The 19,650-nt window shown below is 40.8% G+C and overlaps 1 protein-coding gene across 1 annotated transcript in view; it reads right to left on the bottom strand.

The window, feature by feature from the left end:
- Positions 1-172: 172 nt before the first annotated feature.
- Positions 173-19,650, bottom strand: part of bsnb (bassoon (presynaptic cytomatrix protein) b) — a 208,633-nt gene continuing 189,155 nt past the window's right edge. Inside the window, exons 5-12 of the mRNA XM_056467786.1 lie at positions 13,308-19,574; positions 10,197-12,237; positions 8,954-9,801; positions 8,680-8,803; positions 8,430-8,555; positions 8,024-8,079; positions 7,587-7,687; positions 173-3,101 (exon numbers count right to left, since the gene is read on the bottom strand). Of these exons, the coding sequence (XP_056323761.1) occupies positions 8,039-8,079; positions 8,430-8,555; positions 8,680-8,803; positions 8,954-9,801; positions 10,197-12,237; positions 13,308-19,574 (9,447 nt within the window). The 3' untranslated portion in view covers positions 173-3,101; positions 7,587-7,687; positions 8,024-8,038. The remainder of the gene's footprint in view (positions 3,102-7,586; positions 7,688-8,023; positions 8,080-8,429; positions 8,556-8,679; positions 8,804-8,953; positions 9,802-10,196; positions 12,238-13,307; positions 19,575-19,650) is intronic.

Here is a 19,650-nt window from a genome sequence, read left to right on the forward strand (position 1 = left end):
ATTGCATATCCTGCGATATGACTATTGCGGAAGCACACATTGCGATATCGATGCTGAAATGATATTTTGTGCAGCCCAATCAAACCGTTTTCATTTCTTAAGACAAGAAAGGTTGATACCTTTTCTCCCAGGCGTCATGCAGTGAAAGACCGATAAAAGAGACGAAGTAAACTGTAATTTTTTGACTTTATTCTTCTCCAGTCTGGAAACAATTTGCAGGTTCATTATTTTCATAATCACATTACATGACATGATGCACCAAAATTTATCGTTTAACAGGAATACATTGAAAAGAACACAATATTTCACAATGAATACTGGACTCACATTTAGCCCATTGCACTTACAACAGTGAGTGAATCTTCATTCGTGAGTGCGTTTTCCTGGAGATTCGTCTTGTTTTTTTCCCGATTCCTGACTGAGTTCATACCCCATCTGCTTATTCACTGAACCTTCTTTTTCTGGCACGCTCATGATGGAAGCCACTTACATTATTTCCATTGTATTTAGATTTAACAAACACAATATGTATAGAAACCCTACACAGACCAGATTGTACATTTCTCGTTTTTTTCCACTGTAGTCAACAGTCATTGAGAGCCAGCAACATATATACTATGATATTTTTTTCCTCATAATAATAACAATAATCATCGTTATTCTTTTATACACAAAAGCACAAAAGGTTGGCAGCAAGGCCGGCGTGAAGTTGCACAAGACGGCCATCATTTTACTCATGATATTTAAACACTGTACAAAATAACCAAAGTCAGTATTTACAGCGACATTTAGTCTGTGTGTGTGTTTGTGTGTGCGTGCGTGCACATGCCTGTTTATGTGGATATGTCTGTGTTTGCGTATTTCTATCTCATCACTGTGGCCGGCTTTTGTGGTGGCAACTTTGGCTCATGCACTTGTTATTGAATATCTCCGTGGTATCTGTGATGTAGAAGACTTCACATTCTTCAGTGTAGTCGTGATTGCCTAAAGAGCATTCCAGTATCGAAAAGGAAAAGATTCGCCTCGAATCTACCACCTCATGACACGTTCAAACCAATGAGGCCCTACAGAACTCAAATGACGATGGACAGTTTGTGCTTTCAACGTGCATGCCCTGATTTTCATATAGATGGCATGGAGGTGAATTCATGCTACATACTGTAGAGTGATCACGTATACAGCAAGTCCGCTAAACTTCTTGGAAACACTGAAAACATGTTCTTGTGTCAGCCACTCTCTTCTTTACCTTCTTTTTATATTGACCAATTCACCATGATTCCAGTGTGAGGAACCCGAAAAACATTCGCAACCCAACACGACATAAAATGACATTTCCAGTTGGAGGAGACGGAATAACGAGTGCATAAGCTGTGTGCCCGTCTTGTCGCCTGATCAAACTGCAGACACGAAGAGCGAATGACAGCATTACAAGGAGCCAAAGAGAGCTGAGCAGAATTCATGCTGCAAGCAACAGAGATGGTGGATGTCCAAGACCAACAGTCCACACAGTTAACCCTTTGGCAACAGATTCCCTGAAAACTAGGGAAGACGAGGGCTTTCATAAACATGCCACTAAAAGAAAATGAAAGGAATCTAGTAGTTCGATATTTTCATACATACAAGGTAAATACAAACATGTCCCTATTCATAGTTGAACCGATTGTAACGCCGTGTCGGTGGTGGATTTCAGAGTGGGAATGGTTTTACATGGATTATTGCATAGAATATTTGAAATTGGATCAAACCCTTTTGGTGGATGTACATAACCGGTTAATGTGCTGGGGTTTTTTTTTGGGGTGTGTGTGTGGGGGGGGGGGGGGGGGGGGGGGGTCATGTTAATATCGGTGTAGTTTGTTGGGGGGTTGTAGAAACTTATTTTTACCTGTCTGTGTTTGACAATCAGATCTGTAATGAGGAACTTGAATGATTGCGGATCACTTTCAGCAAAAGTTATTGTGCTCTGTACGGATTAGCATGCTATTGCTTCAGGGAAAAAAACAACTAAACAAAACTATATAAAAACATTTAAGATAATCAATATAATGATGAGAAAAAAAATATGTAAATGTATAAATAATAATACCAAACATTAAACAAAGCAATACAAGAAATATAAATCCATAAATACACAAATCAATATCTTACATAAGCAGAGTGTTAACGAGAGATATGTACATGTTTAGCAGTATACAGTTGTGCAAAATAAATCAAGTAAGGATGACTTTAAAAAATTTGTGAGGTATACAAGTAAAAAATATTAGTAAGGCTCGTAATTTAAAATAAAATTAGGCAAAACTGATAAGCTAACGCCAAAACAATGCAAACTTAGGGTATTCTGAGACAAGGTAGCAATGGCTTAATGGTTGATAAAAGAGGGACACGACTATGCTAACATTCTGATATTACTGACCTCTGCACTTCACCAATAGTTTTATGTTAAATAACCAGCTTTTTACACAAGGTGCACATGGCTTCACCCTTAGAGACTTTGAAAAGTTTTCTAGATATGGATTCATATATATCTCATATATGTATACATATATATATTTTTTTGTGCGTGCATTCCATGTCCACGGTTTACACATTTGCATTCATTACACACTTGACAAAAGGTTAAGGAAGAAACAAAAACATTCATAGAGAGGGTCAATCATCGCCATATTGGAATGTCAAGATCTTAGAAATCGAGCATACTTTTTTTTGTTTTTTTTTTGACAGAGTTTGTTTGAAGCCTTTGTAAGATAGTCGTTCTCCTTCACTGCTACGGTCTCTTCCAGTCTGGGAATTGAAGTCTTCATTAGGACTGCAAAAAGCTAAGAACTGCTGCTGCCTGACATCTTCATGCTGTTTTGGGAACAGGGAGGGTCACCTGAGCACAGATTATGTCATGTGAGGGAAGACATAATTGTCTGGAAAAACCTCAAAAAGAACAGACAGTTTGGCATTTTGAGAATTGTAATTGCTTCAACAGCAACTGAAAACGCTTCGGAAGAGAGATTAAGCCTCCGTTTTTGGTTGATTGGGTTGATTTCCTAGGATAGATGGTGTTTGTGATTTCGTCTTAACGTTTCATTGAAACTTCAATGGGTTGAGTGACGTATCTGGAGAAGTCATAAAAGAAAAAAGTATTAAAATATGAGTGCAATCTTCAGAGTTTTCAACCTTCAAAACATTTTACTTTCAAATGTAAAGGGGTAGCTAACCCATCCCTGAAAATCTGTTGTTAATTTACACACATTCAGGCCATCCAAGATGCAGGGGATTTTTTTTTCTTCATTACAACAATATAAAAGATATGCAGCTGAAACCGTAATCCTTGGTGATTCATCAAATGCAAGTAAACAAAACAAAAACAACCAAACCAAAAGAAAACCAATACCTGCAACTTCTGATGACACACGGAGGTCTGATGAAACAAAATGAACAAATCTTTAATGATCTAAATTTAAGGGAAGTTACTTATTATTGAAGTTTTACTAACTAAAGCTGTAACTAAACTAACACAGCACTTTTCTCCCCATAGACTTTCATTCAAACTCACGTGAATGCGCCAGACCGGAAACACAAATTCGAGCGTCTTGTTTCGCAGTTCACTGCTTTGCAAAGTTCAAGCTTTGTGAACTCTGATCTGCAAAATTGCATCCATCACTTGTCCGCATGAGACCAATCGAGGATCAAAACATGACCTCTCTGGACAGAAATTTTAAATATGGACCAAATGCTCGCTTTTTAAATGTCTAAACATCTTGTTCAATCACGCCCCTATTCACTGCGCCGTGCGACAGAATTTTGCAAGCTTAAACTCTAGTGTGACTGTGGCATAATTTCGAGATGTGCACATGATATTATTGATATCATATGATATTGCGGCTGGTCTCGCATAAATAATCATTGCTAGTCCAATCAGATGAATTCTAGGCTCCAATAAATAAACCCATTCATCCTACCTTCCTTATCTTTGTTTTGAAGAATGCCACCAACTACCCCATCTCCCCCTTTCCTCCTTTACCCGGGGGTGCTCTCGAGAACTACCTGATCTTGGACCCCCTGTCATGCTACTTGACCATGCGGGAGCCCTGGGCTCAAGTATCTCCGAGCTAGGGAGACCCTCTCCCAAACTTGCTATTACTATCAAGCAATATCTAATTGTGAACTCTTAAAACAGCCTGATTTTCTTTACCGACCATAGAGCTGGACGATATGGCAAAAATTGATGACGATATATTTTTTTGATTTCGGTCAATACGATATAATTCCGATATCGATATGGACAATATTAAAAATCAAGGCAAAAAAATGTCGAGAGCGCACACAATGGATATCTGTACCTACAAATGTCTGCAAACTAAATTTGCAAAGTGTATAACACCTCCAGGCTTCTATAACTTAAAAAAAAAATCAAAACAGTACAAAAAAAAAATATGTTCACTTTTTATTTGTATTTAGCCTTCACAAACAAGAAATGTGAAATAAAATAAATAAATAAAACTCTTAGACTCAGCTTACTAACAATATATTTCCATTTGAACTAGAACAGGCTGATTAATGATTTAAACAACAAACTCCTTCAGCCAGTGTTAGTTAAGACAAAAATACAACACTGACTTAAGTTGCTCTTCCACCCAGTCCCTAACTTCACCATAAACCACAGGTGTAGTCGTGCATGAAAAATATTTTTGACTAGGGAGCTCGAATCAGGGGTCAATGATGGACATAGTTTTCCTGAAGCCCACGCCATCCACCATACTAAATGGCATCATGTCCTTAGCCAAGAAGTTTGTAACAGCTTTAGTAATGTCTTTATGACGTTGAGACTGTTTGTCGTAAGGTAGGTGTTATGACACAGCTGGTTTTGGTGTCTGGAAGGGGGAAGCTTGTTCATTCAAATCTGTATTCAGGGCACTCATTTTGTAGCTAAAACTTTCTGCAACAGTGCTTACTGCTCTCCAACAGTTGAGCGCTGGCAGCGTGTCTGTGATGTATGTCATCACGCAAGTGACATCACGCTCTTTCTGACAGCTAAGCACTGAACGTCTTTCAGTGACAAATGATAATGTATAAAATTATATATATAATAGAATATATATATGCAAATGTATATCAAAATATCGGAAATGGGTTCAAAAAAATCATTTTACTGTTATTGAAAAAAAATCCATCGCAATATATATTGATATCGAATTATTGTCCAGGCCTAACTCCACAAGACCTTGATTTATTGTCAATGCAAATTTTACCTGTATATATATATATATATATATATATATATATATATATATATATATATATATATATATATATATAGATAGATAGATAGATAGATAGATAGATAGATAGATAGATAGATAGATAGATAGATAGATAGATAGATAGATAGATAGATAGAGATTATATATATTATAGATTATATATATTATAGATTATATATAAAGATTATATATATAAAGATTTTATATATATATATATATATATATATATATATATATATATATATATATATATATATATATATATATATATTATATATATATATACATATACATATATATATATATATATATATATATATATATATATATATATATATATATATATACATATATATATATATATACATATATACATATATATATATATATACATATACACTTACAGGTAAAATGTGCCTTGACTATAAATCAAGGTCTTGTGGAGTTAGGCCTGGACAGTAGTTCGATATCAATACGATGGTTTGTAATGTAGACTATCGAAAAAATATATAGCTTAAAGGGGCTAATGATTTTGACCTTAAAATGGTTTTAAAAAAAAATAAAAACTGCTTTTACTCTAGCCAAAATGAAACAAATAAGACTTTCTCCAGAAGAAAAAATATTATCAGACATACTGTGAAAATTTCCTTGCTCTGTTAAACATAATTTGGGAAATATTTAAAAAAAGAAAGAAAAAATATCAAAGGGGGGCTAATAATTCTGACTTCAACTGTCTATATATATATATATATATATATATATATATATATATATATATATATATATATATATATGTATATATATATATATATATATATATATATATATATATATATATAGATTATCAGTGTCTGTAGTAGATGTTAATCTGCATTTTGTGAATCACCATGGTTTCAAGTCTTCTTTAATGTTCTACTGAAGGAAATAAAAGTCACCCACTATACATCTTTGCTGGCCTGAGGGTAAGTAAATTTACACAAAAAGGTTAAGGGTTTCACAGTACACCTCTTCTTAGACACTAGAGGGCAGAAGACAACAACTTTCTTAAACCAGCAACGAACAGACAAAGACCAAGCATCAAAACAGGATAAATTCACTGTTTATGGGGATCATGAAAAGCTTTGTCGAGTAAAATTGACATTGACACTGCAGATTTGAAAAAGCTGTACAAATTATAATAAGAAAGGGCTTGGATTTAAATGTAAGGCATGATGTTCAGCTGCTCATCTCAAATCCAGAAACTGGCAGATACAAATCTACAAATGGGAATGGAAACAGTTTTTATCATAGGTGTAGTATCTGGCCTGACACATCTTCACTTTCCAATGTGACTGTGTGAGTAAACCACGCTGATGTATGGAGCAGGATTTGGATTGGATAGTAAGCCGAGAGTTGAATTGGATTAGCCATGGTTTAAGAAGCCCCTAAACCTGTTTTATCCCAGATCCTTTCTCTGGATCTGCACATGCAACCCACCCCCTGACAGTAAAATACCACATCAGTCACCATGATATGATACCAGAAACTAAATAAGCAATAGACAGATCCCAGGCTGACAAAGAGTAGGAGAAATACGGTAACTACAGGAAATTAAATCCCCCTTTTAATTAAAAGACCCAATGGTCTCATTGGCTATGCTCAGCAGAGAATAAGAAGTAGAGTGGGAACCCGTTCACAGGACCATGTTTCACTGTTCAGAGCTAAATTAATGTGCAGAATTTCATTACTTTCTCTGTATGGTTTCAGTGTCATTTCTGTAACAACTTTTTGACAGTTTTAATTAATGTGACTCATCAGAATATTTACGCCACAAAGATGACTGAGCTTTGCCTGGATGCTAATGCTAATCCAAGCCCACTGATCTGCCTGCTAATTATAGATCTCTTTGACTGACCTAATTCACCCAAGCTAAAGAGTCAAAGGTTAGTTCAGAGTGGCCTGAGATCAGGGTCAGCTAGCCTGAGCTCTAACCTTTAGTACAGAGCAAAAAGCAAAAATCAGAGGAAATACTCTGTTCTTTACCCTTTTTAAATCATTGCCCTGCATATTGTATTTGTATAGCACTGCATGAAAACTCTTGACTTTCATTTGTATACGTTCTATTGTTTTATCTCCCACAATGCACTGAGACTGTACACTGACTGAATGTTGTATATTATACAGAATGCAATTACTTATTACTTATTAAGTATTTACATTGCCCTGAATATATATATATATATATATATATATATATATATATATATATATATATATATATATATATATATATATATATATATATATATATATATATATATAGTACTGGAGTAAAGCATTGCAGAATAAAATACTCACCCGTGTTTTCAGATGTACCCCACCCTCAGCTAAAGATGTTAAATGGCAGATACAGATTCTAAGATTTTGCAGTTCTAAGCCCAGGTCACCCCAACTAACACCTGAGGAACATTTAAAAAGAAAAAAATACGTTTCACACAGTTTTCAAAAGCTCAAATGAAATTCCTACAGGTAGCAGTAAAAAGTTACAAAAACTAATCATTTAAAAGATTAACTTGAGAAATGTGTTAGCTGACATACTGAGTCCAGACATACTGGAATATTGACGTTAAGTTATGTGTGTGGTTTTTTTTTTAACTAGCTAAACCAACAAGTCTCATCTTCATCTGTTCTGTTCTGTTGGTGAACAACATGTCTACCAATCCAGCACCAAATAGCATAAACCACAACAAATGAAATTCATACTGTTTTATTCCAGGTGCACAGGGTTTTCTCACCTTCCTATTGGCAGATCACCAAAATGAAGTAAACTTCTTCCCGAGAGCAGACACAGCTGTAAGAAAGATTAGCAGAGCAAAAACACATTAAAGGTCACAGGTGCCATATCTTAAAAGATCTGGGCTACAAAAACAAAAGCTGTATATTCTGTCTTAGGTAACTGTAGGATTTCAAGAATTACTGAGATCACAGTGCTCTAACCCCCACCATTTTTCACTTATACCTTGGGTACCCTTGGGTGCCATTGCTGAAATGACTGTAGTAAAAGCTGCTTTGGAAGAAAAGCATCTGCTAAATGGTAACTAATTACTATCCTCAGTCAAGACATGGCACATATTCTCCATAACATCTGTCTCTGTCCCTGCTGCCAATTTTTTTGATTGCTTATGATTCACAGTTCCATACCATCTCCTAATTTTCCAGCTTGTTCCGCTGCTCCTCCCTGCAGGATCTTTGTAAGCACATTTTCCCCTTCAGCAGGCGGCTGTGCAGCGCTACCTATACCCCCTGGCCGGGGTGCTGCCTTTGAACCTGAAAAAACAAATGATAATGTGCTAAGATCATGGAAAAGTAATTAAACATGTTTCCCTGAAAATTCATGTTGCTGAAATTTAAAGTTATAATTATCTAGGAGTTAGGGGTTATTTTAATTTACCAATTCCTGTGGCAGGAATCTGGGGTGGTTTTGCAGCCTGTGGTGCAGCTTTTGATCCAATTGCAACTGCAGGAGTTGGTGCAGGAGCAGGAGCAGGAGCAGGTGCAGCTATGTCAGACTTAGCCTGGACAGTCAATAAAAAGTCAATGTTAAAAATATACATTTTTAAATTTCTTTTGCATCACACTTTAAAAGTCAATCACATATGCAAAACTTAATAAGAGACAAAGAACAGCTTAAATGCCAAGGCACAGAGGGACTCATGAAAACTCACCATAGCAGCAGCTGGCTGGGCAGTGGGTGGTCCTCCTGGTTGTTGTCTTGCCTGTGCTGGAGCTTGACCTGGCTTAGATTGCTGCTGTTGAGCTGTTCCTGTTACCATACCAGCAGCTGTGGTTGTGGGCTGAATTGCTCCCATCGTGGTTGCTGGCTGTTGTCCAGGTTGCTGTAGTGGCTGCTGTTGTGTACGGGTTGTCTGTCCCAATTGTTGTTGTCCTTGCTGCCCTGTCTCAGGTGGCAAAGACCCTGTCTGCTTGGCAGACACTTGCTGGCCAGCGGTTGATCGCTGCTGTCCTTGCTGGGATTGTGGTTGCTGCTCTCCTAGACCCTGCTGTGGCCTGGAACCTGAAGAAGGCTCCTGCCTCCTGGATGAACCTGGTTGCCTCTGGCCTCTTTGTCCACTTGAACTATGGTGGTGGCCTGATGGATCACGAGAGTATTCTCCTGAGTCTCGGTGGCTGCCAGATCGTGGATCTGAGGATCTTTTCTGTGTTGAGGATGAGGTGTTTCGCCCATCTGAGCGGATGGAAGGATCTTTTGGATGTGATCGTGAAGAACGAGATGACCTGGGATCATCTGTGGTATGACGGGAAGAGGAGTGTCTCCCTGAACTGCTGCCATGGTGACGGTGTTCCCGAGATGAGGTGGAAGAGGAATGCCGTTGGTGTCCATACTCATCTTGAGGCCAGAGATCTTCCTCAGGGGGTTCATCATAATCATGGTAAGTGTGCTTTACATTGCCTCTCCTGCTAGAAGATGAGTGACTTCCACTCCCGTGGTGTTTAGAACGAGCTTCACGTGGCTTTTCAAACCAGTCTGTTTCCTCCTGACCCAAATGATAGGCTTTTTTGGGAAATGAAGGGAGAAAGTCAATACTTTGTACTACAGGAAGTGCCAGTAACAAGATCTGGCAATGAATACAGCGAGCCATGCATCACTCCCCCCCCCCCCAAAAAAAAAACAGCCAAGGAACAAAAAAAAAAAAGAAAGCCAACATCCAACATCCAGCAACAAGAATAACAAAAAATACATTTAAATCAATCAAAACATATAACATAACATATCATGCAGTTCATGCAAAAAGGCATATGTGGTTTCATGCATTGATTACAGCATTCATAAAAAACAATAGTCCAAACTTCTGTTCTCTCTGCCCTCAAGGCAAGATCATTGGCATGCAAGTTTTTTAACTGCTGGGTGCATTTAAACATGCAGTTTTTAAATTCAGCACCAGTTACCTTCACTGTCTGAAACAGCACAGTGCATGTCATCTGCAAGGTAAGGGTCATCTGGCTTATATACATGACTCTTAGGCATATCCCTCATATGGTGGTCCTGTACATCTGGTAAGGAATGGCTGGAGCCATATTGATTTCGTACATCATGGGGATCTGGCACAGAGCCACGACCAATTCCCATGGGCTTTCCAACAGGACTCAGAGGGCTCTCTTCCTCCGAGTTCTGTGTACGCATAGAAGGACGGCCACTACGACCATGGGTGCCCCTTTGTGATCGCTCCATAGCATCCCTCTCATAAGACTTACTTCGGTAGCCACTTGAGTCTCTAGAGGAAATTTTATCCATACCATAACCTGTGGACCTTGATCGTCCAGAGCCATATAGGCGATCATCCTCTTCCAAAGCCTCCCTTGATCCATAGTACTTCTGCTGGTCATAGCTTTTTTTCACACCAGTCCTGGACACCACAGTGCAGCTACCACCAGTCGATGTTGTCATAGTGTACGAAGCTAGATCTGACTCTACATCTCGAGCTTCTTCAATCGGAGAGAACTTGGAAATTTTTTGCTCCATGCCTTGCTTTCGATGTTTGCTACGTTTGGACGAAACAGCAGGTGCCAGATTTTTGGATGAGTGCTTCTGGCTGCCCATTCCCCCACTGCTGCGTGAAGAGTGCTTATAGTCATCATAATAATAGCCAGAACCACCACTTACAGAGGTGATTGGGTGTCCATGGCTGTCTACTCCACTTTGATAGGTGTTTGAAGTTCTTCCATATACATTCTCAGAACCATCACCATAAGTTGGTCCACGTGGGCCATTCTCACTTCCATAACCTAACCGTGCCATATCAGAGGACCCCATATTCTCTTTTGTGAGTTCACTGATATCATCAATCATGACATAGTTTCTGGGGATATTTTGTTCTAGATTTGTGGCATAGACAGCATCTGTTCCATATCCTGATGAAGGACTTGGGATACGTTCATTCAAAGGTTGATCAGAGGGCCGATACTGACCATAAGCATTGTTCAATGGTGAGGAATAGACACCGCTGAATCCAGTATCTTGAGCTGATGTTGCAACTGGAATTGAAGGATTACTGATCACTTCATAGTTTGTGGGTAGCTTTTGCTCCAGATCAGCTAGTGAAGTTTGCCTTGGCCTTTGATGGGCAGAAAGCATGTCTCCTTGAGGTTGGAAGGACATGCTTTGTGCAGGATAAGGTAGAGTCTGGCCTGCTAAAGGTGCAGTTGGTGGTTGGAAACCCTGGTGACTGGGCTGCTGCAATCCAAGGTCAGACTCATAAGTAGGCTGACCATAGTTATGAGTCTGGTATGGCCCTGGGGTTTGATAATTTGAAGGTTGAGGAGGATGAGGTTGGAAGGTTCCAGGCTGGGGTTGTGAGGAGGTTGGGTATGGTGCTGGCTGAAACCCAATCTGATAGGTGGCAGTGGGTGGTTGCGTGGGTGTGGGTTGGGGCTGTGGGTATTGATATGGAACATATGAAGAGGTAGGAGGGTACTGAGATGCATTCAAATCAGAAGTAAACTGGCTGAGAGGAGCTGTACTTGGACGTGACAGCATTCCATTTTCTTCATAGGTGCCTGGTGCTACCCCAGCTAATCTCAAATTATTCAGTTCACTGTCTGACATGTAGTCACGTGCATCTCCAATACATCGCAAGTATGCCAACTCTCGCCTCTCTCTCTCTTTCACTCTGGTTTCCTTGCGTTGAGTGATGCCCATTTCCAAACATCGTAGCTTAGCATCAATCTCCTTCTCTTCTTCTTCTAGCTCAGCCTGTTGTTTACGTAATTTGGTGGATTCTTGCTCTACGGCTTTTAGTTCACTCAACAAGCCTGCTTTTATTGCACCCTGTGCAGTACGTGGCAAAACCCTCTGGGATACCCCAGGGGAACTGTATAAATGGGGAATTGCTGGTGTCACAATTGGTAAAGGTGTCTCATCAGGAGGAGGACTGGGGAGAGTTCTCTTCACCTTTCTCATCATTGCGTTCTGCTGTTGCAAGGCAGACATCTGGAATGCAGAGATTTTAGAGATTAATATGACAGCAACCAGAAACATTTCAAAGTATGTTTTAAGATTAGTTAGGTAAATCTGTCTTGATATTAAACATGCTGCATTCTGTTTCATTTAAATATACTTTATATCTTCTGGGACTTTGGGGCATACATTGAAAAAAGACCAACATAAAAATCCAACTAAACCAACCATTACCTGACAATGTACTGCAAGCACACTCAAAATTTTAAATGTTTTAATTTCAAGTAATTATAAAAAAATAACCATAGCCCTGTATTTTATAAAAGATCCATAATCAGGCAATACATTATGTCAAGCAATGCATTTTGTGCAAACAAAAAGGCTACAATTATAATTAACTGTAATGATTTGACGTCAATACTAGAGTTAGTGCTTTAGTGTTACCACAATAATCACATTTCAGTTTACAAACAATAAAACAGTAAGTAGACATTAAGTAATAAAAATATCTGCATACCTACAGTAATGTGGAGGTAGATAATCCATTAAAGAATTTCAGTTATATAATAGTCATTGGATGAAGTAACAAAATAAAGACTCCTTTTATCTGGTGTGCGGTACACTGAATGCAGGAGGCTGAGCATTCTTTAGACAGGATTCAAACTGAGAATGAAAGACTCTCTGACCAGCTGCTGACAAGCCGGAAGACAGCAGGGCTGACCCAGTATGCCTACAGTTTGTGCCACCCCCTAGCAGTTCAGAGACATTGCCAGATATAGCAGTTTCTCTCTCACCCCCCCCCCTCTCTCTCTCTCCCTCTCTGTGTGTGTGTGTGTGATTTACATGTACAGTATGTTCAATCCCTGCTATTTTTATCACACATTATATACACATAAATAAGTAAACATGCAACTAAAAAAAATTATGAAATTGCAGAATAAAACAACAACAAATTCTATACTTTTATACAGCCCCACGGTGTATAAATGGTTTAAATGTTGATTTTGATCATTGTCTAATTTACTGTCTATAAGCTGTGGTTTTGATGTCAACAACAAAACACTGAATAGTAAATACAAATCTATGATGAAATGGTTACATACCTGACTCGCTGGGCTGGCTTGACTTTGGTATAGGGAGAATTTGGTCTTGGCTGGGTCCTCTGATGTTGGACTGAGAGGCTTGGGGTCGGACATTGACCGTTGAACACTCTTTATGGGCCTTGGAATAGTCTGATGCCTCTGTGGTGATTCTGTAGTGAAGGCTTTTTGTTGGGGAGTCACATGTGCCTTGTTAAGTTTCTCACTGGAAGCAAAGGTAGTCTCTAACATACGATGGGGGGACAAAGGAGATACTGGAGAGTATAGCACTTGTGGAGATTTGGGTGGCGGACGTGAAGGAGATTCATTTTGCTGCTGAGCTTGCTGGTATCCGATGTCTAATGGGTCTGGCTTTCTCCTTTCAAATTTGGTAGGTGTGGCACCAACTAATTGTAGACTGGTGGAATAGGGGCTTACAGTAGTGGGAACACTGAGCTGAGGAGCAACCACTCCATGGGATTGTGCCTCTGGATCAGTTTGGCATGCTAAACTCTCTCCCTTATGGGTTCTTTCTGGAGCAGATATGTAGTGAAGGAGTTCAACCTTTGATGTTTCAGCCATGGTAATGTGTATAGCTGGAGATATTCTGCCCAACTGGTCTGACTCAGTCTGACATGAAGAGTCATTGGTGGTCTGAATGGCAATACTAGATTTAGATGCATCACTCTTAGAGTCTGCAGTTGGTTCAGAATGTTTTGAGTATCTTGAACGTCTGCGGCGTATTGGCTGACTGTCCCACTCACCCTGATCCTCTTCATCTGTCTGGACACTGCAGTCAGCTATACGTCTAGTTCTGCGACGGCGAGACATGAGTTTGTCCTCTGTGTCTTCATCATCAGTTTGGACACTGCAATCTGCAATTCTCTTCACAGACTCATCCTCTGACCCATTCCTCAAACGGGGCATTGAGTTTTGCTTCTTCATAATCCTATCTCCGTGTTCTTCACTATTCTTAAGGGACATCTCTGAAGAAGAACTGGGCAAAGGTCTAGTGGACACCACTGCCTGGACCACCTGCCCATCAGCACATGGCAAAAGCTGCACACTCTGTCCCTCTTGAGGAATAATTCTGCCACTCTGGTCATAGATAATTGAAATGGTTTGAGGAGTAGTTCCACCAACCATCACACCTTGCATTGCACCTTGAGCTGTTGTAGCCGCTGCAGCAGCAGCTGCTGAAGCAGCCGCAGCTTCTGCTGCAGCTGCAACTGCTGCTGCTTCAATGGCTGCTGTTTTCTGCCTCTTTTGTTCCTCAAGTTGCTGCTGGAGTTGCTGTTGCAGAGAATGAATTTGATCTAGCTGCATCCTTTGCTGTGCCAGCTGCTCTCTTTGCATCACAAGCTGGGTTTCCCTTTCAGCCTGTTGCTGGTGAAGTACCTGCTGCTTTATGGTTTGAAGTTCTTGAATTTCCCGCTGCATGAGTAGATGTTCCTTTTCTCTGTGCCTCTGAAGCTCCACGCGGTCCCTCTCTAACTCTTCTTGTAGACGTAGCTGACGCAATTTCTCCAGCTCAACACGTTCTCGTTCTAGCTGCAAGAGTTGCTCCTGCTGTTGTCGCAATCTTTCTTCTTCTTTTTCCTTTTCTGTATCTGCAGATGTTGTTATAGTTGTACTGGCAGATGCATCTGGAAACACTCTGGTAATTGCCTGGGTTTGTTTTTGTGGCAGTGTTAGTGGTTGAGGTTGTGTCTGAGGCTGGCCTTGAGCCTGTTCCTGACCTTTGACCAATGACTGTGGTTGAGTTTGGGGCTGTGATTGGAGTTGCATTGTAGTACCGTCTACTGGCATATGCGTTATGGGAGCATTGACAACTGATTGGACTGGTACAACACTAGTATGTGCTGGTTGTATGTTTTGCATGCCCATATTTGAAACAGGTTGACCAGATTTTTGTGATGCAGTTGTTGACATACTGCCAGGGGCTGTAGGCTTTCCCAGATAAACTGGAACTTCCTGTGATGTACTAGAAGGTGGGACACTTCCTGACAAAGTTTCTGGAGCAGCTGCTGAAAACTGATTTGGAGGAGGATATCTGTAAGGTGCCTGAGCATTAAGAGGCATTCTTGGGGTGACTTGAGGCAACCTGGTGAGGCTAGCCAGAGGTACAGCAGTTACACCTCCTGAAGTGTAAGGTCCATATGCTCCTCTTAACATGGGATTAAGAACTGGGGCAGGCTGGGTGGTGATTGGTAGGGTGGAGGCTATTGGGGTGTTGATAGTAGAATATATCATGCCATCAGCTGTTCTTCCAGCAGGGGGATATAAAGATCTTAGACTAGCTTGTCTAGCGTTTATTAAATTTGTAAGTGTTTGACCATGTACTGTTGGTCTGCCATCAGGACCATACAACAAGTTGGCTCTGATAGATGCTAGTCCTTGTTGAAGGTTAAGTCTACCTGCAGGGCCTCCTCTTCCAGCACCATACTGCAGAAGCTCAGGGTTGCTAGTGTATCGACTCCCAAACTGCTCCATGGAATTGAGAGCAGCACACATTCTGCTAATTTCTCTAGCTGTTGTGGCACTGTACTGTGCAAGATTAGATTCTTGAAAACCACCAAGATCACGTGGAGGATAGCCATATTCTGCATTTATATTGGACATTGAACCATATCTTCTCAAAGGTAATGACGGAGCTGAATCACCTCCTTGATGGCGTAAGTCTGTGTATGACCCATATTGAGAACCCATTCCAAGATATCCTGCCTCATAGGCCTGCTTCATGGTGCTTAAATCCACTGCTAGGTCCCCAGGATCCGTCCTCTGATAATATTGGAGACTTGAACCTGCTAGATTATTGTCTGACATAGATGGTGGAAGTCGTCCTGCAGGAGGCAACATAAAGGATTTGGATTCATCTGCAGTTGCTTGTATAGTAGCTGTTTGGTAAGCATCGTTTATAGGTTGGCTCTGCTGCCCATGAACTTGGGTTGCCTCTGCAGGTGGCTCTGATGGTGTCGTCTTACCCCTCTGAGCAAAAGGGCCAGAGCAACTGCCGGCAAATGGTAACTTGTAAACAACATCACAGCAAGCTAACTGATTCTCTGGTTTAATCTGTCCTGTGAGATCTAGAACATCAACTGGTGGAGGAGGCTCCTCTCTTTTAACAAGTTGAGTTACTGTTGCTCCCTGAGTGCTATTCTCTTCCAACTGCACCATCATTACCTGGGGATTCCCGGTGGAGAGATTTATTACAGCAGGCTTGTTCTTTAGTTCCAAAGCCACTCCACCATATATGTCATGACCAAGTGTAGGTGTGGTAGATGCAGAGCATGATAATGGTGGTGGAGGTAGCGGGGATATTTTGGCAATGGAACTAACTGCTGTTTGTGTCCCTCCACTGGTGTTCTGACTCACAACCAAGTCCTTCTTTAACAATATTGGCTGTACTTGATTTGCTAAGTTGTATCGAGCAAAAGATGCATTTTGATGATGCTGCTGGAGCTGTTGTTCAAGGAGCTCTTGTTGTTGCTGAAGCTTCTGTTGCTGTTTTTGAAGTTGCTGCTGTTGAATGCCTAAATTTTCCAGGCATGCATCAATTTTTGGAATGGATGGATCTGTAATTAGTGGTCTGGTCTGTGTCAAACAGACTGCAGATCCAACTCCTTGGCCAAAGTCAACTCTATTTTGCAAAGGATCCCCATATACAACTGGTTGCTTTGGCTGTGATATGAACATAGATGCTGCCACAGTGACACTTACTGTTGTTGGTGTAGTTGTTGTCACCTGAGGTTGTGCCTGTGAATTTAGATTCATAATAAGAGGTTGCACAGCGGTATGACGATTTGGGGCTGTTTCTGAATCAAGAGAGTATCGCCTTGCATCAGAAGCTAAAGATGTTAGGTCCATACCCTGATCTGTCATGATGATTGGGGCAGGCTTCATTGGTGCTCTAAGATCCACTATATTACTACCAGGAGCAATAGTGCCTTGCTCTACAACTCTTGAGGTACCAGGTACAGTTGAGATTCTACATAAGGATATATTTCCCGCAGGAAGAGATCCACTACTTTGGGAACCAGCAGAGATGGCTGTACTCGCAGCCAAACTAACCCGCTCTGATATCTGTGCCCTTTGTAAGACATGCTGGGATGTTTGGTGGGTTGGATATTTCTGTGGTGATGTGGGTGACTTTGATGTATGTTGAGTCTGATAAATTGTCTTTTGGCTATCTTTTGTCGGTGAGGATAAAGGTGAAGTGGAGGAATTTACAGTGGCTGGTTTGGTTTGACTGGTAGTCCCTGATCCCAATGTAATCACTATAACAGGGGAATCTTGGGAGGACTGTTGTCTTGCAAGACGTGGTGCCCCAGATCTATGGGGGCTTTGAGAGGTTTGAGTGGGTGCCACTGTAGAAATGGTAGAAGGTGCAGGGCCACGTGTTGGACTGTGTGTGGGGGAGGTAGAGGGGGATGTTGAAGGACTTGAGCCTTTGAAATACGAGAACATTTTGGATGTTAAAGAGGAAGCTCCGGGATCAGTCACTTGACCCTGTGCAGTCCCTTGAACACCAGGTCTTCCTTGAGGCTGTGTTGGAGCAGGCTGCCTAATTTGAGACTGTGGGGAACCACTATGGCCTCCCTTAGAGGTTTGATTGTTCATTCGAACTTGACTTTGTGAATGACTCTGAGTAGACTGCATTCTTTGTGCCCCTCTACCTGAAGGATCGTTTCCAGAGAATGAGACTGGTGCTGAGATCTGGGTAGGACTTGTACCCGGACTCAAAGAAGTCTTTCCAGAATCTAAATGCTGTTTCCTGTCAGTTTGAAGCATTCTTTCCTGGTTTTGTTGCCCTGGTCCTCCTGGTGCACGTTGCTGCTGCTTTTGCATCATTTCTGCTTTTCGCATCATTTCCTCATAAACCTCTTCAGCACTTTTTAACGATTTATCTGCTGTGGATGGAGAGACAGCAGATGTTTTCTCTGTTGGGGAGTACAAAGACATGAATGTAGGCAAATTATATTCACTGCCAGACTTGTACAGCTTTGATCCCATTTCAAATCCTTCAGCTTCTGAATCCATGGAAGGAGAATATTCTGAGCAGGATGATCTATGGAGTTCCTCCATTTCTGCAGCTTGTCTGAGCTCTTCTGTTGGGGATGCATCTTCTATAGGTGAAAGGTTACTAGGAGGAGTCTTTGATCTCTCTCTACGTCTCTGTGCCCTTAGTTCCTCTTTGTCTCTTTTGGTTTTCCTGGCTGTACTGCGAATTCTCTGCTGTTCTAAGTCTCTCATCTTCTCTTGCTCTCTCAGAAGTTCCTCCTCTTCTCGCAATTCATCTTCTTCTGAAGAGTCCTCAATAGTGGGAAGTAGTGGGCCATGAGATCGATGCCTTGCTTTCCTCTGCTGCTTTGCTTCCTCAAGTCTTTGTCGTCTACTAGGACTACTATCACTGTCATCTTCCATTGATGACACAGAAGTTGGAGATGTTCCAGAGGTATAACTTGGTGTTGTTGCAGGAAGGGTTGAAGAGTATTCTCCCCGTGATCTTTCTTCAGGTGACCCAGTAAGGCTTTCCATCTCAAGCTCAGGCTCCCTAAGGTCATGATCTGTGTTGAGTTCCATGTCACGATTGTAGCTGTTTGTGTTATTCAGTTCTATAGTTTTAAACCGTCTCAGACCACCTTGAGAGGCCAACATGTCATCAGCTTCAGCAGATTTGTAGTTATCAGCACTTTTTGAGTCTTCTTCAAAACTGCTAGATTGCTGTGTCAAGCGACGCCTGTCTTTTCCTAGATCTCCACTGTGTTTATGGCTCCTTTTTGACTTTACATGACCCTCAGTATCTGCTGTATCTTCCTCATCTGCACTCATCTCCAGAATCTGTCTCCTCATAAACTCCTCATCAGTTAGCTCTTTCTGTGACTTCTTCTGCCGGGGTGGCAATGGAGAAAGTCCACTTTCACTGCTGTCTTCCACATAATCATGTCTTAATTTACAGCTCAGATCATCTGATGCCTCCTCATCAGACTCAAATTCTTGATCTTGTGTTATGGACAAAGATCGAGGCCTCTGCTGATCTGCATTGTCCCTTCCATCACGGTGCTGTCCTTGGACGGTGCCTGTATGTGACTCCAACAGAGGTCGCATTGAACTTTCCAGTTTTGTTAGTTCAGATGGACTTGGAGGACTGCGTTGGTCAGTGATCCCCCTCTCATTGAGCTTGATAGAGTCTTCTTGGATCAAGCCAGTAATCTCACTCTGGGAGCTGGATATGCCATCTGAGGAGTAGCCTGTATCACTCAGACTCTGTGTACTAGACTTGTTGGAATCCTGTAAATACAGAGGATAATACATTAAGACACAGATCATTATGTAAAAAATATTTCTATAATCAATGAACATTTAA

This window comes from Danio aesculapii, chromosome 11 (assembly GCF_903798145.1).
Source record: "Danio aesculapii chromosome 11, fDanAes4.1, whole genome shotgun sequence".
In the NCBI taxonomy this organism is placed as follows: domain Eukaryota; kingdom Metazoa; phylum Chordata; class Actinopteri; order Cypriniformes; family Danionidae; genus Danio; species Danio aesculapii.